Below are 21,986 nucleotides of genomic sequence, written 5' to 3' on the forward strand. Positions count from 1 at the left end.
AACATCAGTGTCAAGATACCTTGAATGTACTTAAAATGTATGTCCTCGTGTGTCCAGAAACCCTCCTGTGAGTGAGACGGTTTGGAGAGGTCTACTGCAGGACCTGCTTGACATGCAGCAGAACGTATACACCTGTCTGAAACCGGAGATTTGTCACCAGGTATAAAAACAGCGAAAGATTACACTGAATAATCAAATTGGTGCCCTAAAAATGTGTTGATTAAAAAAAGCGAAACCTGTAATTGTAGGTGACAAAGTGTCTGAGTGCACATTTTGCTTCTAACACGACACTTTGGTCCATAATTAACACACTGAGCTGTGTGTTTTCACAGTGTTCAGTTAAACGCCATCTCTTTCCTCTCCTCCCTGGCTGCTGCAGGTCTTTGTCGAGTCCCTGCTGTGTTCCAGCCGCGTGGAGAACGTACGTCTGGCAGGGCAGCTCATGCACTGCTCCAAGGTATATTGAAACATGTCTGGCAACTCCACTTCACACTCACAATGCTCATTTGTGTCTCCAAGTATTTAAACACCCATAATGAATTCATATGCCACAGTTTTGCTGATCTCTAAATGTTATATTAATGTTTCCAGGTCAGCCAGGATGTTCCCATCAGCTTGTCTTTCCGGGGTAAAGGTTACGCTCTGAAGGTGGCCCACGACAACAGCTTGGAGTTAGTGTTGGCTGCATCCAGAGAGTACTTCAACTCATCTACAACGCTGACAGACCCCTGCATGGGCCTAGCCAGGTGAGAAAGGAAATATAAAGAAGTATTCCTCTATTAAGGAGGACCTGTTTGGTTTTTTTTAATGGTCATTTGGGTAACTTGAGTATTTTTGATCCTGGACCCTATTTTCCCATGGTTATTCTGCCTCATTGTTATTGATAAAATGTACAATCACAGAGTGTGTGTGTGGGTTGGTGGGTGGGGGGGGGGGGGTTGTCTCACCTTTAAGCTAGCATCAAAGCGACATCTGTAAAAGGGACAGCCGTCACCACGGACCATCGACAGGACAGGCATAATGCTTTGATGACGTGTTATGTAGCAGGGGGATTTTTAAAAAAAACAGCACCTAACTTGAAGAATAAGAACAGCAGCTGAACATTTCTGCAAACTGGGGAGACACAAAGATTTGGGAACCTCAGAGCAAAGGATCAGATCGAGTAGAAACTAGAAAGTCCTGCATGATGCCAATGTTATACGTCACATGTGCAGCTTACGCTGTTTTGTCAAACATAACCCCTTTTTTTGCCTCCGGGACCCTGGCATGCTGTAAAAAATCACACCAAAAAGTCATTTTTTTTGCCACTGACAGGCTCAGATTGTTATTGTGTCTGGAAAGAATCCCTACAGAGACAGATCTTTTTGATTGGAAGCAGGATCCTTTTTGTTTGACCAGAAACAGGCCCGAAATAGTCATTGCCAATCCCACCACACTCCATTTAAGTAAACCGTAATTTTATCATCATAAAGCACACTTATTTTAAAGTCAACACAAACAAAATAAAACTCACAAAACCTGTCATGGTTCCTCTTTCCACTGTTCCAACAATCACCGACTCTGTTCGAAATTAACCCTTAATCCACCCAGTTAGATGTGGAATCGTGCTGGCTCTATACATGCTAAAATTGCTGTTTACTTAAATGGAGTCTGGTGAATTTGGTAATGGAGATTTCGTGGCTGTTTCTGGCTGCATAAAAAGGATCTCACTCTTTCACAAAAACGTCTCTCTCTGTATGGATCCCTCCATAATGTTGTCAGACACTTAGAGTAACATCCTGAGCCTATTTGTGGTTAAAACAAGCACTTCTAGTGGATGTAAACTGATGGTGCACAAATGCCCCTAGTTATTACATTGCAGACTGTTTGGCGTTTTCGTCTGCAACACTCTTGCTCAAGACTGAGCTAAGACTAAGAATTGTTGTTCCTGAAAGTCATTTAGACACAAAAACATGGGAAATGTAGTCCAGTTTGTAAAATACCAAAGTGAGCGCTCTAATTATTTAGAGCCTGACTTCACATTTACTTAACTGTGTCTGAGAGTAAAGACAAGAGTGACACGCAATATTGAGTTGAAGTTATGTGTTGGATGTAATTTCTGACCAGCTTGTACAAACGTTTCCATGCGGACGTGCTTGTATGCTTCCTTTGAGATGTTGACCTTGCTTGTTGTTGATGGAGGATAAACACCATTTATTCCTGAGTGGGTGAATGTATGTTTTCGTGCTCTTGTGTCTGACCAGGCAAGAAACTAATGGTGGCTGCTTTTATTTCATCTCCTATAGTACAACTCATGAAGTTTATGCCGAGTGTAAGTGTTTGTATGGGAGTGCATTTGTGTCTGTTGCTGCTTTCAGATCTCAGAAGGGGGCCAGTGGGTGTCTAACCTTACCGTCTGTTCCTAGTGGGGAAGTGGGACAGTAATTGGGTCGTCATTCATTTATAGTAACTAATGCAGAAGCCCCCCTCCACACGCTTGGACAACATCATCCATTGTAACACTCCCACTGTGTGTGTGTGTGTGCGTGTGCATGTGTGTGTTTGCTGGATGTGGATTTGAGACATGAGACAGAAAGTAGAGTCTGAACTTGTGCGTGTCGCTTTGAAATTAATAGTCCATGCAGACTGGCTGCCTGTGTCCTTTAGATTAAAATACCTGCTCCACAGACACACATTTTATCCTACGTACTAAATGCCAAAGACAGAGACACACACACATGCTCAGACAGATACACAAACTGCACCTGGTGGCGTCCTGAAAGGATGTGGTCAGCGGCACCAGGCAAGAGTTTACACAAGGACAAAAAGATCTCTCTCAAAATAACACAGGAATCCCCCTCTTACTGCTAAAGTGAACACACAGCATCACTCAGGACAGATAATAGAGATGCAAAAACACCATCAACAGCTCCTTAACGAACTTTTTTGGTTCATATATCATGTGAAGCTGCAGGAACTGATATTTTTACAAGAAAAATTGGTCAGATGTCTGCATGTGATGTGAAAGAATTTGTGCATAATGACAAACTCACATAAAACTATCATCCAGCACTGAGGTTATTTTTCACTTTCACGTCTTTCTGCTTATTATTTTGGTTTTACAGCCCTCAATTTTAGAGTTTTGGTTGACTCTTTTGGTGCTCATCAACCTCGTTTACACCAGCATCAGGAAGCTGTTTCAGGTTTTAAAAGGTAGATGTGCCTTTCCTTCGGTATGGTTGGCGGATGTAGTTTAGTTGAAAGAAAAAATGTACTGGTGTAAAACTGCTTGCAGCAAGGTCTGTGGATTATCTTGAGTAAGTGGGACATGATTTCTGGAAGGAGACATTGCTGTTGAGTTTTTCAAATGTATTTTTTGGCACTTTGAGCACAACATGCCGAGTGCCATATAGTGCCATATACTGAAGTGCAGCCAGACATCTCTATGTCAGATATCTCCAACATTCTGCAATTCCCACCCAAAAAATCTAGATTAGTAAATAGCACTACAGATAAGAGGGAAAAATATGTATTTGGAGGTGATCTGTCCCTTTAAGGTTTATTATGGTACTTTTGCTCCCAGTTGGTCCCAGGGAGGTTGGCCTAGATGGATGTCTCTATCAGAATTGTACAAGGTCAATTCACCATGCCAAACAAATGTGAAAAAAATGTGTTTTTCCAACTCATCTTATGTTCCAGCCAGAGTCAGCTTCCTGTCGATTCCACTCTAGATATATGTGAAAGTTGTCAAAATGTCTCAGGTGTAGCTTTTCAAAATTTGCTGGTACTCTGGTGAGAACGAGGCACATATTTCAACGAGCATTATGCAGAAATAAAATGGAAAGATGTCAGAAAAAAGCCCAGGAGGGGTGATTCATTTTGTCGCCAGTTTTCTCGCTCGTATTTGAGAAAGCTCATCTTGCAAGACCTTGTTTGAGCAGCAGAGGAGGGAGCTGGAGCGGAAATGACACAGAAATGAAGAAAGAGAAAGAGTGATTGCGTCAGTACGCCGCTGCTGCTTGATGGGCTTGTGCACGGCTCGAATTTGCTCAAAAGAAGGACAAGGTCTCTACTATGGCGCTCCATTGATAACTGCATCACAAACTTGTACTCTCCCGAGTGCCTGTTTAACAGGAAGTAGTTATCTGCAAATTACAGGGTGCATGCTACAGAGCAAATCGTGACTCTTGAAACTGTTTTTTGTTTCTTTTTATCATCATCTTTTTTAAGGCGATCTCCGCACAAACACACACGCCTGCATACACTTCACAGCACAAGTATATAATCAACATGCCCTCTTTCTGTCTCTCATTCGCCCATCCACAGCCCTTTCCTCTGCTCTCATTTGCCAGGACAAACCTCTTGTTCCTGGCAAGAACGCCAGCAATGCTCAAAGAGTGGGTAGCTCTGGAGAGTGTTTTGCTGAGTGTGTGTACTCTCATCTATTCACAATATCGATTCAACCTATTTTGAGTATGTCTTTCGGATTGCTTTCATAACAGATTCTGATTCTTGCCTTTAACACACTGTGAGGGTTAAAAGAAACTGCGTGCTTCTTTTTTAAGCACACTCCAAGGACATGTTTCCTCTCCTGTAATTAAATGACACTGACGTCAGAGCGCCTCGCTAAGCTGTTGTTTTATGTGGGATTTATTTATTTGTAAATGAATCATTTCATTTTTTTCCCTCTCCCCTCTCAATCTTTGCTTTATTTTGCTTTGCTGTATAATTATACGATGAAAAACCAAGAAAACGAGAGTACTCGCATCTTAAGCAGGCGCACACACACACACACATTCAGTGTACTGTTACATATGCTAAGTGATGTGCTACATAATCCTATTAAGGGTAATGAGTGTGGATTGTGTTGGAAAAGAAAACTCCCCTGTTGTAGATCTGTCAAATGAGTCTAGACTTTGTAAATAAATCCGTTCGAGCAGTCTCACCATGTCTCTGGTCACGACGTGGAAACTTCACAAACTTCAGATTTAATAAGCAATTTCTGCTGCGGCTTTGAAAGTGTGTACCTGAATAAGTGAAACTAATTTTGTCCTACCCGCCAAGTTTGTAATGCAATCAGAATTGTTGCTGCTGCTTTACAATAATTTTCAGTGACTGTTGGTGTTTGGTCAAACTAAATTCATCTAATGTGAAAAACAGTGAATGATTTTTATGGCTTTTAGTTTCACCTTGCCTTCCTGATACACAGTGAGAAAGTTTGACTTTTTTGGGGACACTGGTATTTACTTTCTAGTGGAGAAGATGGATAACGCTCTAATGTCTTGAAATTAAATATGTCATATGATTGGGATGTTATCAGCCCATTAAAAAGCCATTTTCTATGATCATGAGCCTTATAGATATATGTCAGTAGAAGTCTGCTACTGGTATATTCAGAAGGCTGTTATCAGCCCATTCAGTGGCTATTACTATTTTTTTAGGTTCCAGTTTCCTCAGTTTTAGGTCTCTGCCACAAAGCAAATAATTGTCAGACTTTATTTTGACCTCAAGTTTTTATGATCAGATTATACGAATTTGTGTGTATTTAAAATGTAGACTTCCATGTCTTGATCTCACAAGGTCATCTGGTTGGGTACCCCTGTGACAGATTAATTTAACTGATTAATTATCACGTGATTTTTTAAAAAAAACGGTTGTTGTTTTCATCAGGGCGTGTCTCCAGCTGATCACAGACTGTTCTCCGACCATCCAGGAGGAACTGGACCTCATCAGCGCCCTCAGCCAACTGGAAGACTTCAGCGTCAGCATCCTCCCACTGCAAGGTACCACACAATGGGTTTGTCTGCGTCTGAGAACTAAATGTGCACAATGACAACAAGTGTTGTTGGATTTGTTGTCTGTGCTGTGTCTGCTCATTCAAGTGTTCTTAATATAAATTCAAACATGTAGACGATGTAAGGACGCCGTCCCCCACCTCCCTCACCCATGTACCATCCAGCCTGTCTCCCTCCCGTCTGTCAGCTCCTCCATCCCTCCATATGTCACTTCTTCTTGCCACTATATCTAAATATATGGTTATTTATGGATCAACTGTTGTGCAAACAACATCTGCCTGATGGCCTAATTAGGATTGAAGTGTTTGGGCTCTGCATGTGTGCTTTCTCTCTCTCTCCCCCACACACACACACGCACACAAACAAACACACCCTTACACACAGAACATGTCATTTTTTATATTTCCTCTCCATCTGTAAACCGGACCGATCAGTATTCACCTCCACGCTCTTCCTTTCTCTCTTTCCGGGCTCCACATCAGCACCCTATCGCAGCAGTTTCCAGACATGGCTCTTTGTTATAGGAAACTGTGGAGCCACAATGAACCAGCTTGGCCCCTCATCGCCTCACCTCTGAACCGAGGTGTTGTTTGCCTCCGAGGCCCGTGCTCCCTTCCCCCTTTTGCCCTCATCAAACTGAGCTGGCAGCATAAAGCCATTGTGACAGAGAGAGCCATAAACTGCCAGCTCTCCCTCCCTCACTCTCTGTCCTTCTCTCTTTCTGCATCACTTATTCCTTAGTTTTTCTTTTTTTACTCTGTTCTTGCTTCCTTGCTTCGCTTTCTCCTCACTCCCTGATGTCTACTTGCATTAGTTTTTCACCGCCCACTATTCCTTACCTGCGAGACTAAGTGAGAACAGCATCATCCCATGCTTGTGAACGCCCCATCTCTTCAAATTTTGGCACAAACGTTCACTTGGACTCAGTAATAAACTGATCAGATTTTGGTGCTCAAAGGTCAAGGTCATTATGACCTTGTCCGTCTTTTTCTCTTAAATGCAGTTTCTCAAGAACACCTAAAGGGAATTTTTCAAATTTGACACAAACGGCCACTTTGACTCGAAAAGCTGATTAGATTTTAGTTGTCGAAGCACACTGTGACCCCGCATTTTCATGAACACCACATCTCAAGAATGCCTTGGGGGAATTTCTTCAAATTCGGCACAAACGTTCACATGGGCTCAAGTTGAACTGATTAGATTTTGGTGGTAAAAAGTCAAAGGTTAAGGTCACTGTGACCTTGTCTTTGTCATTCTCATGAATGCCATATCTCAGCAACACGTCAAAAGATTTTTTGTTCAATTTTGGCACAAACATTCACATGGATACAAGAATTAATTGGTCAGAAGTCAATATCACTATGACTCTGTCCATTGCATTCTCTTGAACACGATAGCTCAAGAGAGCCTGAGGGGAATTTTTTCAAATTTGGCACAAACGACCTCTTGGACTCAACAATGAACTTATTATAATTTAGTAGTAGTAGATCAGTAGTAGATCACAGACAAGTAGTAGATCACAGACAAGGTCAAAGTGATTGTGACGATCACTTTGACCTCGTCTGTCCCATTCTTGACAGCGTGATATCTCAAGAAAAACCTTGAGAGATTTTTTTCTTTTCAAAGAAAAATGTGACACAGGAAAGAAATATAGAAAGCAAGAATGAAAGAAAGGGAGTTGAAGTAAAAGGAAAACTCTTCAGTTATTACTCCTTTGTGCTATATGGGTTTTCTATCACTGATTATTGTCCAAAGCCTGTTTTCAAAGTCCAAGCTCCATGGCTCTGTATTGCCTGAGGTGCCCTCTTACAATCTTGTACCAACTCAAGGACACACACACTTACTGTCCACATAAAATACACTTTATCTCTCTTTTTCCACTACAGCCATATCCCTGTAGTTCACACAGTCACAGATAAACACGCACAAGTATGAAGTGAAAGAATTCAAGCATAGGTAATCCATCTTACCCAGCCCCCGACAGCGCCTTAGGCGACAATTCATACATACCACCCTTCCCAGAATTCCCTCTAGGCTTCGCCCAAAGTGATGCCAAGCCATAAAGATCCTCAGCAGGGTGCAGAGAAAGCAGGGAGGCCCGTGGAGGCACTAAACATGCTATTTCTCAGGGTTTCAGAATAAAAATACAGAACTGGATTTCTGGGAAGTTTCTGTTTCTGGAACTCAAATTGTAAAAAGTTGAAATCCTCCCAAAAAAGTTCACCACAGTCCTGTTGATTGGAAAAGAACTGATATGCACAAGTTACTGTATTGTAATTACAAGGTGCTGTAATTGCGAAGTGAAATGCAAATTGTAAATGCAAAACACTAAGCACTGAATCTCTAATCTCCCCAAATTATATTCAGCACTTGTATATACTGTTCTGTTTGTAACATATATGTACACTGTGGAGCTCCCAGGCTCAAACAAAAAAATAATGTATGTGAACAATTACCACTGATATTGATTAAATTGATCTAAAAAGGTATTGACTGATAAAGATGAGAGTCTGAGTGCTGTCCACATGAATGGCTGTACTTATTCTGCAGCTGTGTTTGGATGACAGGACCCAAGGTTTCCCAGCAGAACATAGCGTATATAATGTCAGCAAATAGTGAAAAATGACCCTCATGAGTCCGAGGTTTGTCTGACCAATAGTCCAAAACTCAAAGACATTGAGTTTACAATTATATTTTTAAAAAGAAAGAAAAATAACCAGTTAATTTCAGCTATTTTTGCTTAAAATGGCAAATTATTAATCCTTGTATACAAAATGGTGGCCAAATAATTGACGCAATTGATTAATCGATACATCTTTGCAACTTCAATTTCTTCTTTCAAGTAGTAGTAGTCAGATTTTTTTTTTTTCTTTTTTTTTAAGATTATTTTTGGGGGATTCTTCCTTTTATCGATAGGACAGCTGTAGAATCACATGAAATGTGGGAGAGAGAGGGAGAATGACACGCAGCAAAGGGCCGCGGTCTTGAATCGAACCCGGGCCGCTGCAAAGGCCTTGGCATATGGGGCGCACACTCTAGCAGGCGAGCGAGAGGCCGCCCCAAATAGTCAGACCTCTATCATTTTTTACTATTTAAAATGTGTTAGCTTCTATATGCACTCATTCTTTTTTTATTTTTTCTGTTATGTGATAATGCAAAAAAACAAAAAAAAAAACCCAAACCAAACATCTATCATCATCAGCATTGGCCAATATAATTAGGGTTGGGCTTTACTTTGCGAACTGTACAGCATGTGATTACACTGCAGACATAACGACAGCTGCTGCATCCATCATTTACGCTGCATCATTTGTATCGTCAGCTGCAACTTTTCCAGATTGAATACAGTAATTAGCAAAACATGTCTGACACCCCTCCCCTTCTGCCTTCTTCTCTCCATCCCAGTGCGCCTGCGATCAGACCGTCTGTCTCTCATAGAGGAGTGCATCGCCCACTGCCCCACGGCGTACAAGCAGTCCACCACACTGCTGAACCTGGCCTCGCTTCTCAGGGTGGCAGGTACTCACACACACACACTTGGCCTCATCACATCATCTTTCTTCTATTTTCTTTCGGGTTTTATCACGGGAACGAGGGGAAACATTCAATAAACATTCACTGACTTTTTCTGGTGGCAGTTTCATGACAAAGCTCATGAGATTAAGTGAGAAAGGACCGCCCACATGAGGTGCACAGACGCATCCTAGCAGCATGCGTGGGTACAAAAGGGAAAATTCATCTTCATGAGCGGCTTGCAAGCAAAAATCCATACTTAAGCACTCACATAGACATCCGAAAGGAGAGAGTTAATTCAATTCCCCAGACACATCATTTTGTGTGCTCACTAAACCTTTTTTTGTGCCAGAGTTTCAGGGGCAGTCAAGGGCACGTTCGGTTTTAGGGCTTCGGCTCAATCATAATATACCCCTTTCCTCTACCACTCAGCCCTGGCCCTCCATTATGCGCGTTCACATCCAGTGTTCAGATTTTTTTTGGGATAGAGGAGTCCAGCAAAGTGTTCTGGCTACATCACTCTCCAAACGGAGGTCCTTTTAGAGGCACACTCCTGTTTTAAGAAATCAATAGCAAGAAGGCTTTATGAGCGATAAAAGAAAACAGCAAATATATAGTTTTGTAATCAAGATAAAAAAATGACAATAACCATCGTATTGTCTGAGTTTGATGGAAAATGACACCTGAAATATTAATTTGTCTTTTTGATATCAATTTTTTATCACATAAATTAAATAAATTAAATAAGTACAAATGCAAATTAGACTTTTGCGAGAATAATAAAATCAATTGTATTTTATCAGTTTACCAGATGCAATTTTCTGCAATAATAATGATTGATGTGAGACAAACAGACTGAAAACTTTATATTATTACAACATTTCAATATCTATTACAAAGAATTATTACAAAAAATTACAATATATGTTTTCGCAATTCTCTGGATATCGCAACATGTTAAAAATCGCAGTTATATTGTATTGTGACTTAAGAATCGTGATAATAATGTATCATGTGGCCTCGTGATTTTCACCTCTAACCTCTATGAATAGGAAAGATGGATTTATGTTGTTTCTGAATGGCAGTCCATTCATAAATACCACCTCAAATAATACTTGTCATTTTTATGTTTGTACTTATATCAGCCCAAACAACTGATAACATTTTAGAGATATTAAGAAATATTACGAGTTTCGAGAAATCATCCATGTAAAAAATTCAGAGTTCTTGTGTTTGTTGTACAATCGAGGCTCTGACTGTTCGGCCTCTTTGAAGCTCAGCTTGTTGCCTCAGATAAAAGTATTGATCCAAACCGCCTTTAAAGCCGACAGGGACCCCTCTACACCTGGCATTAAAATGCATTTGTGTTCACAAAAAATACAGACATTATTGTTTCGATGTATAAATACTCAGTGCACTGTGGAACAAGTTGTGCTTCGAGAGGACTCAGCTCTTTCCGCAACATCCTGCAGACTCTCAAACCTGCCCAGGGAGGCTGCTGGAGAGCCTTGTCCAGATTTGGTAAACAGATCAATTTTTTATGGTGTTTTCAAATTACAGTGTAGGTACGATTGATTTGTACCGTGCCCAAGTGTGATTGTCCCCCCTCTCCACTCCTGTGCTGCTCAGCCATCACATAAGTGATGTTGTTTCTGAGCTCTCCGTCTCTCGCAGGAGCTGTCGCACTGTCATAGAGGAGGAAATAAAACGGCAAATATTCAGGTTTAAGAAGCTGGATCAAAGAATTCTGCCTGTTTTTTTATCTTAAAAAATTACTCAAATGACTGTCAGATTAGTTGATGATTAATTTAATAGTTGCCAACTAATTGAATAATTGTATCAACCATAGTAAAGCCAAAAAACAGAGCAATCTCCATATTGGATAAAATTAGATCACATTATGCGGCAGGAAGAGACGACACTGACAATATTAGGATATCTAAGATGATATCTAGTCTTATCAATATAATATTGATTTGCTGCTTTTAATTCTTTGGAACTGTGATTGAATTATAATTCTCTGTTTAGTTTTTCTGTATTCAATGATAAACTGACAACATGAGCTGTTTCATTTGTTGTGTTTGTCTGTAGTATCGTTGTAAGTGTTGAATGTATGTGTGTGGACCCCAGGAAGAATAGCCAGTGCTTATGCTGGTGCTAATGGGGATCCAAATTAAGAAAGAAAAGACGCGGGCAGGGATCGGGGTTCTGTGCACACTTATCAAACAAACTGGACTTTGGGGTCAGGTGTTCTCGGTCCATAATATGAAAGCCCGCTAAGTTAAATTTTTCTCTCTTCCCCTCTATAGACTCTGTCCTTTCCTCTGTTTGCCTCTTTTTTCATCCTCTTATGTTTGTCTTTCTGTAGGAGTTGGCATAAGCTTATGACCAGAAAAATGTTTACACCAGTTTGCTTGTGGTAATTCCAAATGGGATTCTCCGATATTTAGTTTATTTTTTCATGAGGGTCTTTTTGGAGCTTTCATATCTTTTGGGATTACAAACGGCGCCGCAGTATCACTGAGAGCACACACTGCAGCTAACTGATGAGTCCACACATGAGACGTGACTGGTGTTGGCTGTATTTTGGTTTGACTTTGAATTCCTCGTAAAAATAAAAAAATGTATTTTGTATACTGGGAGCCTCCTAAACACCCACAGTCAACGCCATGAAAACTACATGAAACTACCATGTGTGAAAGTTTAAGATGTTACTTCTCACGCTCCGAAATGACACAAACACCGCCGTCTCTCTGTCTTTTTCTCTCTTTGTATCGCCATGTTTATTCTGTCGTCTCTTCAAGAACACGAGCTCGCCTCTCCTCCTGCGTGCGTCTGTCTCTCCGTGTGCGTTGCTTTCCCCTGTCTTCTGTCCTCCATCTCCTAACTTGTCTTCTCTCTCTGAGGCCTGTCACCAGCTAAAGGAAACCTGCTAACCGGCCTTGTGGCATTTCTGCGTCTGTGCCGCTCACATCGAGTCAGCAGGCAGCTCTCACTGTGTGGTTTTAGGAAAAAAAGAGGAGGCAGAGTGAGATGAGAAGAGGAATAAACAAATTTTTAAATAAATAAATGCAGGGGGGAGGCTTTTGAAGGGCGCATAGCTGCGGGGCTCTGTGGTGAATATTTAATGCAGGTATCACCAGCGCACCGGTTAAAAACCCTAAGGGTTCGGTTTCCGCCTCGGTCTACAGAAGAGCTCTGTAAATCATTCTGTCTTGTGGAGGAGAGCTACAAAAAAAATTTGTTTTTGTCTGAATAAATCAATAATCATGATATTCCAAATGAGAATTAAAATTGTGCTGACTCAGAGGATCCGAAAGAGCCTCGAGAGTTCATTTTGAAGTCAGAGTTTATTATATTTATTTGTTGTTTTTCTGACATTTCTCACCTTTTCATCCCACCCTCTGATTGGCACGACAGGTAAAGGCTTCAATTGGATTTCCAAAGATGTCTGATTTAGATCGGCTTGAAATAAATGCCAGAGAATGTCTCGATAAAAGGCCTACACACACACACACATACACACACACACACACACACACACACACACACACACACACACACACACACACACCTGCTCTATATTGAGGTCTTGACAGCTTTTGAAGACACCCTTTCACCAGTCACCCTGAAAATATTTGACCAACACCTCTTCCCCCTCTCGCTGTAAACACAGCATTTCTATCTGTCACTCACTTCACACACAAACACACACACACAGACCAATCGAGCGCCATTTCTTCATCTCAGCCCGCGTTCTTTGATCTGCAGTCGGCAGGTTTGTTCAGAAGTCCTGTTTCTCCCGATGCCTCTTTTGATCGTCCCGTCCTCTCCCTCTTTGTTTACTGAACTTAGGCAGAGATCAAAGATTGTCCTGAGCCGCCACTTGAATGTTAACACCACAGCCAATCCCGCCAACAGTGAGATATCAAACGGAGATTTATCCCGGTTTAGCGAGACAGTGGATGGTATTTTTAGGCCTCCGTGCGGGCGATAGCCAAGGCTAGAGAAATTATGTCATTATTTTATTCTGTTTTTTTTTTTTTTGACCTTCCATCAAACATATTCTCACTCTGAACTTTCTCATGGTGCCGCTCTGTCAGGACCTGTCGCATCAACTCATAATGTTTTGGGTATCCCTGTGCGTCAGGTGTTTATGCTCCGGGATGCCGTCTTGGTGATGTTAACAAATGCACATGGTGGGATGAAGCAGCAATGTCCATGTGTTTACACAACAGCCTCAACTGTAACGACATTTGGGATTAACAACCAAAGTCATGAATGGTGAGGTTTAGGCAAAAGAAGCACATGGTAATGTATAGAAACATTTTTTAAAACACACACACACACACACACACACACACACACACACACACACACACACACACATACGAGAAGCAAACTGCAGACTCCCACACCAAAGTCAGTTGCTTGTGGGAGCCCCTCCACCTCCCCACCCACCCGAAAAGTGACCTTGTGCTCCTTATTTTACACCGTTACCGGCAGCATTATTACCTGATGCTGTCCTTCAGCGTTTCTGGTGCACATGACCGGTTTTGTCCAGCTGTGTTGTCAAGTGCTTGACCTTGCATTTATCTCATTCTTGTGAATGCGATATTTTAAGAACACCTTCAGGCATGTTCTTCAAATTTGAGACAAATATTTTCTTGGACTCAACAATGACTGGATGAGAATTTGGTGATCAAAGGTCGAGGTCAGTGTGACCTCGCATCCATATAATTTTTTAACTTCATATCTGAACATGGTCTGCAGGAGTTTCCTAAAATTTGACACCAATGTCCACTTGTACTCAAGAATGAATTGATTAAAATCTGGTCGTCGAGGGTCAAAGGTCAACGTCACCTCATACAACATGTTTTTGGACATAACTCAATACAACTCATTTTTCACAAACATGGATGTAAACTGTAAGTAAATCTTGACCAGTGCACAGAGGCATACAACCACGTGGCGGTATATATGGTTTTTTATTATTTTATTCTCCCTCTTTGAGATGAACAGACACGGCAGTAACCTCATTTATGGCAGACACAGATTAATATGTAGTCCTAGACTCAGCCTGTGGTGCAGCTAATACAGTTAGACGCCCTTATGTTCCAACCTTGAGCCTGTGTGTGTGTGTGTGTGTGTGTGTGTTTATGTGTGTGTGTAGTCAGATGGAGATTTAATAAGAGGTTTATTAAGCCAGATGTTGTACGTGATATGCAGGATTATGAGATTTGATTTTTAGTGTGTTGGCTTTGACATGTTGAAATTTCTTAAGGTGTAAAAGATACTTTCAATTTTGTGTGTTGATGTCTGCTTATACAAATATCTGTCTGTGTATTCAGGTGATGACAAGGACGCGCGGAAAGGCCAAGTGCTAACCCTGCTGGCAGAGCAGGCTCTCCAGTGTCTGGACTTCAAGGCCTCCTACATCCATTGTCAGGACCTTATGGCTGCAGGTATGTAGCTGACAGCGAAAAACTTATGACGCAGCGCACCAGCAGGTAGTCGACAGGAGTATCATAGAGTGCACTGGAGCTTGTAGAAAAGCTAATAGGAACCTCTCTCCTGCCTTTCCTTTTTTTGGGTCAATTATATCATTACATGCTGGCAAAGCTTCCCCAAAACTTTCATTATCTGCTAAATTTCTTTGAATTTTAAAGGAATACTTCACTTCCCAAATGACCATTTGCGTGTCAGTTTGACCTCATACTTCACATTTAAGCTGGAAATCCTCTTGCTGCTTACATTTTACATTTTATCTATTCTTTTATCGCAGGTTGCTGTGTTTTCCTGCTCTCATTTGTTGAGGGACTACTTCACTGCCAAGTTACCATGTGCATATCAATAACTGTCTTACATTGAATTTGTGAGTGAAACTTTGTTTTTCTAGCGTGCCTCTGGTGAAAAAAAATCCAAAAACGTATTTGAACAAATTTTTGAATTTGAGTAAATAGGGGAAACATTTAACAGCAGTAAAACTATATCAAAACATCCGTTTGCAAACTCTCTCACAACTCATGCTGTATAATCCAACTCTCATATATCCAGTTACACTCAGCTTCCCAAACACATGCATTTTTGCTAAAACCTTATTATTTTAAACTGATCTGAAAGGGAAACTTATTCGTGCTCTATTTAAAGAATCAGAATACCTTTATTGTCATTGCACTGGTATATACAACAACATTTAGTTGAAGAAGCCAGACTCCATTGACAAAAACTTTAATTTTACCTCACTGAACAAGGGAGCTGCTGGTCTACCTGTCATTAGTTTGTTTGTCTTATTGTGTATATAACACAAACAAACCAACTAAATGATGCAACGTTAGCAGCGCCTGTGTTCAGCGTGTAAAAATCAAGTTTTTGTAAATTGAGTCTGGCTTTGAAGAGAACGTACTATACATCAATGTCACTTTTAAATCCCAGTTGTAAAGGACTGTGTTTGGGAAGAACTGAGCATACGACTGGATAAAAGAGACTTTGATTATACCGCACAATGTGTGTGTGTGTGTGTCAGTAAACTGATGTTTTTATATACTTTTGCTGTTGTTTAACATGTCCCCTGTGACTTCAATTTATCAATAAATTTCTTTGTTATTGGATTCTTTGTTCACCGTGGAGGCATGCAAGAAAAACAGAGTTTTCTTTATGAATTTAATGTAACACATGGTGAGTGCACAAACTGTCATTTGGGGGCAGATATATTCCTTAAACATCCTGGAGTTAGAGCTTCAACAGAGTCACTGTCATCAGAGTTCCTTTTTTTTCTTTTTCATTTCTAATCTGCTCTTTGTCAGCCTTTGCTTAGCTCGTTTTGTGAACAATGAAGCAGCAACCGTTTCACAATCTTGGCTCAAAGAAGGGACTGTGTCAGTCATTAGTGGAAGGTTATCTTTTGTGGTGAGGAAATGCTGCAGAGCTCTTGACTGACAAATCATCCACTCACTTTCTATCCGAGGCATAGCTCAATCAGATATAGGTTACTCTGTATTAAATGTTTAGTTTAGATCTTTATTTTGAACATGCTTAATAAAGTGGAATAATAAAATAAAAGCAAGAATAACACCAGAAGGCCCATCAGACATATTCAGTAAACAACTTAAGTATTTCATGTCCGAAAAGAAGTAGGAGGAAAGTAAATGCTTGTCAAATCTTAACCCCCTAATTTCTAATTTATCAAAAAACTTAATACTAAAAAATACACATGCACTATAGCATTATGTCAGTTTTCATTTTTTTTGAACACACAGTATTTTTCTTCTAAGTATCAAAGGAATACTTCACCCTCCAAATGGTCATTTGTTTATCAATTATTCACCTATAATTATGTTGAATTTTTGAAGAAAGCCACATTTTTTCTTGCATGTCTGATGAATGAAGCATCCAAAAACTGAGAAAATTTAACAACAGCAAAACTGTATTCAATTCAATTCAGTTCAATTCAATTCAATTCAATTCAATTCAATTCAAGTCAATTCAATTCAATTCAATTCAATTCAATTCAATTTTATTTATAAAGCCCATTATCACAAATTATATTTAAAGCCCATTATCACAAATCACAGTTTGCTTTAGAGGACTTTACAGCATATCACATCCCTCTGTCCTTAGACCATCACATCAATTAAGGACACCCTCAGCCCCCCAAAAAACCCTATAACGGGGAAGGAAAAAGGTAGAAACCTCAGGAAGAGCGACTGAGGAGGGATCCCTTTTCCAGGACAGACAGACGTGTAATAGATGCCCTAAAGAGCAGTAAAAGTATAGTAGATGACAAAATGATACATAGGAAAAACATCTCTTCGCAAACGCTCACAACTCGTGCATTATAATCCAAGTCTCATTTATCGAGTCGTATGCTCAATACTGCATGCGTTCGACAACTGTGGCAAATGTTGGGATCACTTTCAGAATGATTTTGATGAACAATGGAAACACTGACAGCCTATCAATATCCATTTTCCTAAGCTCGGCGCCACTCTCTACCGAACGTTGTGGTTCATCAGTGTGGATGCTCACATTGTTATAGTTGTTCTTAGTGTGGACGATCCTTTATGGTTTCAAACACTTGAGAATTACTCACTTTGGGCCTCTTACATCCTCCCTTGGATGGCAAAAAATCAAGGTTGAGTGACTTTATGTCTACTCATGCACAAGAACAATAATTACGACAACCACATCACAATAATATTCCAATTTGGACCTCTTGCTCCCCGAGTTCCCCTGAAAGGATTCAGAGTGGTCACTGTGATAATGATATTTTGTTCGTCCCAGCTTCGTGTTACGCCACACATAAATTAAAGCGAATAGAATTTCACACAGTCTTCCCACAGTGCTGAGTAACGGGAGACAGCGTGGATGAGAAAAAGGTGTCTGGGAGAAAGAGAAGGTGTAATCAGATAAGCACCGGTGTTCTCTGTCTGCGAACGCGGTGGGAATAATTGAATCTGTTTGCAAGAATGAAGTCTTGCCGCCGTGTTGCTTTTTGACTGTGATGAAGCTGGAACAAATGTAACACAGTTATTACGATGCGGCGGGCTGGTATTTTCTTCAAGGGGAAGCGTGTGTTTTAGACTTAAATGTGTATTAATCCAGGGTGGGCGGGTGAGAGTGGGGTTTGTAATAGATAACCAAAGAACACTCTTAATGCCCTTGCTGATTGTGTATGTTATTAATGTCTGTGCAAAAAACAAGAAAGAGATTTGGGGGAAAAATGTGTTTATACCCCAAGGGCTTGGAGGGTTTACACCTTATGGTGTCATCAATATCTCAGCATTATATCCTCTACATTTTTATTCTGCAAGTTCTCAGATTTAATACTGTGTGTGTGTGTGTGTGTGTGTGTGTGTGTGTGTGTGTGTGTGTGTGTGTGTGTGTGTGTGTGTGTGTGTTGTGTGTGTGGTGCTCTACCTTGTGTGTCTTTTTGTGTATATAGACCTTGGTCTTCTATCTGTTGGGATTCAGGATAGATTAGCAGAGACTGAAGGACACTGATGGAAAAAAATGAAAAATGAAAGCCACTACTGCTCAGTTATAACAGATGATATATATATATATATATATATATATATATATATATATATATATGTGTGCGTGTGAAGAGAGTAATTTATGTTTTATATTTGACCTTATATATTGTGCCATCTGTGCTTTTACTGTGTAACATTTTTATTGATTCTTTTATCACAGGTTGCTGTGATCTCCTGCACTCATTTACTTTAATTAAAGAAATTTATTCAATTACTCACTTTGTGTTAAGATGAATTCATGAAGAAAACTTGCCTCCAGTGGGGGAAGAATCCAAAAAACGGGCAGAATTCTTGATGAACTGAACTCACAGGGGTCCACATTTAACAACGGCAAAACAATATCAAAACATCTCTTTGCAAACTCTCACACAACTCATGCTGTGCAATCCAAATCTCATTTATTCTGTCATATGCTCAAAATATCCTAAATAGACAGCTTTTTCACACTAGGAACTGAACTCAAAGGGATTCTTATGCTCTCTTCAAAGCCAGACTCCATTAACAAAAACAGTCATTTTACCTTGTTGAACACAGGAGCTGCTGATTTACCGCTGCCTTGATAAGTTAGTTAGTTTGGTCTAACTAACTTGTTAGTTTTTGGTGAATCCAAATTAACCCTTTAATACTCCAAAGTCACACAATAACATAAACTAACTACCTGATGGACGCTCCTGTTTTCAGTGAGGTAAAATGACTGTTTTTGTCAGTGGAATTTGGCTTTAAAGAGAGTGCAGGTTAAGTTTCACTTTCAGTCCAGTTTTAAATACTAAGGTTTTAGCGAAAATGCATGTGTTTTCAAAGTACTGAGCATATGACCGACTAGGTGGGACTTAGATTATACTTCACAAGTTGTGTGAGTTTTCTGATATTTTGATCTAGTTTTGCTATCATTAAATGTGGACCCCTATGACTTCCATTCATCAATAATTCTATGTTTTTGGATTCTTCATTCAACATAGAGACATGGGAGAAAGTCTTAAGTTTTCAGCATAACACAATATGAGTACCTGACATAAAAATGGTCATTTAGGAGGTGAAATATTCCTTTAAAGCCACATCATCCATTTTTTTCACTTCTTCTCCTATCCTACTTCACCTTACCCTCTGCCCCCCTTTGTTCTCCTCCATCTGCTCTTCCTCCAGGTTACAGTCCAGCGTGGGATGTGTGCAGTCTGCTCGGTCAGTGTGAGGGCTACGGAGACCTGGAAGCCCGGCAGGAGCTTTTAGCCTTTTCTCTCACACACTGTCCCCCTGACAACATCCACGGCCTGCTGGCTGCCTCCAGTGACCTGCAAACTCAGGTCACTCTCTACCTTTCATTATGGTTTGACCAGTATGGCTTTTTATAAACCTGTAGGGATACCTACAGTTTAGTTATTTCATTAATTTGGACACACCGTAAAATGCATAAAATACAGTTAAATAATGTTTTTTTTTATTTAATTTTTTTTAAAGTGTCAGGAGAGGTCAAGAAGCCAGAGGCTTATACAAATGGACTAAATAAATCTATGGTGGCCTGAGACTTTTGCACAGTACTGTGCACATCCGGAAATAATTTTACATCATGAATTAAATTGTAATGATAAAACACTTATATGTATATCTGTATCATATCTGTATATTCATATTGGGGAGGGAATACTGACAAGAAAGGTGAATCTGATCGATCTGTCTAGTATAATATTAATGCTTTCGGAAATTAAGAATCTTAAGAAATTGCTTAAGGATGATGGTATAGACAAAGGCAAGAATATGTATTTCTATATAAACACACACATCTGATGAATATTTATGTCATAGACTGAGAGAAGTTCAGTTTCCTGAACAGTGGAACAGAGGCCTCATTAAGGAATGAGAAAGTTTCCAATCTAACAAAACGGTTTTGCTGTAAATAAAGTTTATGAAGATCGGTGTATGTACTTTTTTCTACTTTTTACAATTAGAACTAATACCTGTATTTTGTGCCAATAGTCACTAACCTCAAATTTGGGAAATACTATGCAAAATAATGATATGAATAAACCAAAAATCATAACATGTAATTTGAGGGACCCAGTCAACAGCCGAACCATAATTAGTAACTTCTAATTGCTAATTAGTGGTACGAATACTGAGTCGAGCCTAGCATAACAAACAATCCAAATTCAGTGTAGTTAATGTGTCATATCTTATCAGAAACGAACATTGTTAAATTTAAAATTAATTCAATTTTTATAATTTTTCTTTTATCTTTTGAGCAACACAGTGAAAGCTCTCTCCTTTAACAGCAGCAATTATAACCACAAATTTAAATGAATACTTTTATCCAATGAGGTTGTTCTGCAAAAAATTAGCAAGTTGTATAATAACATAACAAGTCTCATCTGTTGTTTTCCTTCTTCCTCCCTATTTCTGTCCTCTAGGTTTTGTATCAGGCAGTTAACTATCAAATGGAGCCTGTTATTACTGAGAGTGGGCGAGAGGCCGATGAGACCGACTCTGTGAAGGTTTGTGTGTGCTATTATTCTCCATATGCTTTTTTTTTCTCCCCAGTATGTTAATGTGCTTTGCTCTTTTTCTGAGTTGTAGCTGTCTCTTTTACTATTCCTGTGTGGGTGTGTCTCTTTCGTTCGGTTTGTGTGTTTTCCTATTGCTCCATATTTGATGAGGTGTAAATCTAGTGTTAAGGTTGCTCAGCTCGCTTGGTTTATTAATGCCTCCCCTTCTCCTCCCCCTTCAGCACCTCCAGCTTTACGATGCCTTGAGTGGGTGTTAATGTTTCATGACTTGCATTGCATCCCCTTTGTGTGTGGATGAGTGCTCATTTGAAACTGTCTGTTGTCATTTTATCGTTGTATTGATGTCCCTACTCCTCACTCAAGTACATTTAAACCCCAACGTGTGTGTGTGTGTGTGCAGTCTGGAGGTGCATTTTTATTTATTTGTGTGTGTTGTTTTTACAAACATCGTGAGTGTTTGTGTGTTTGAGCTCCTTTCATTCGCTGACCCTCAATCCCCTGCCAAATAAAGTATTGATGAAAGGCACTAAACGATTTGGCCCCAGCTCACTGGCCCTCTAAATTTGGTTTTAAAATCCTTTTCAATTGTGCAATAACCAACATACCATGAAAACCAGTGGCACGCTTTCAGACATAACCCAAGACTGCAATTCACATTACAATGCACTGTTTATTTATTATTATTTTTTGTTGATTTTAAACATGATGACAACTTTTGAATCTCACCTTAAAACACATCTTTTTTAACTTATACATATTCCGTTTGATCCCTTTACAGCTTGATCCAGTTACTAAAATTTTGTACATATGATTTTATACACTGTAATACACTGTTATGTGCCAGATTAATTTAAGCTTGGAAGCACAGACGTATAAAATAATGGCCATAGCTACTGTGTCGTCAACCACTGGTTTGTTGATTTCCGTTTTAGAGCCCAGAGTTTGGCATTTTGGCCATCTCCATCATCAGAATCAGAAATAATTGATGGGGTGTAAACTTTGTAAGTCATTTCATGTCCTATTTTCAAGCTTTGAATAGCTTATCATTTACTTGAAATTATGTATCTATATTTTTATAGACTCTGTGGAACTGAAAAAAAAGTAAAAGCGCAAGTATATAAAAATATAAATGTAAAAATAGAAATAAAGTAGTAGTAGTAAAC

General features: G+C 39.8%; 1 protein-coding gene across 1 annotated transcript in view; it reads left to right on the forward strand.

Moving 5' to 3' along the window:
• nbas (NBAS subunit of NRZ tethering complex) overlaps positions 1-21,986 on the forward strand; it is a 220,608-nt gene that overhangs the window by 71,939 nt on the left and 126,683 nt on the right. Inside the window, exons 29-36 of the mRNA XM_042503247.1 lie at positions 58-160; positions 380-457; positions 592-746; positions 5,650-5,762; positions 9,180-9,293; positions 14,639-14,752; positions 19,469-19,626; positions 20,728-20,811. Of these exons, the coding sequence (XP_042359181.1) occupies positions 58-160; positions 380-457; positions 592-746; positions 5,650-5,762; positions 9,180-9,293; positions 14,639-14,752; positions 19,469-19,626; positions 20,728-20,811 (919 nt within the window). The remainder of the gene's footprint in view (positions 1-57; positions 161-379; positions 458-591; positions 747-5,649; positions 5,763-9,179; positions 9,294-14,638; positions 14,753-19,468; positions 19,627-20,727; positions 20,812-21,986) is intronic.

This window comes from Plectropomus leopardus, chromosome 16 (genome assembly GCF_008729295.1).
Source record: "Plectropomus leopardus isolate mb chromosome 16, YSFRI_Pleo_2.0, whole genome shotgun sequence".
In the NCBI taxonomy this organism is placed as follows: Eukaryota; Metazoa; Chordata; class Actinopteri; order Perciformes; family Serranidae; genus Plectropomus; species Plectropomus leopardus.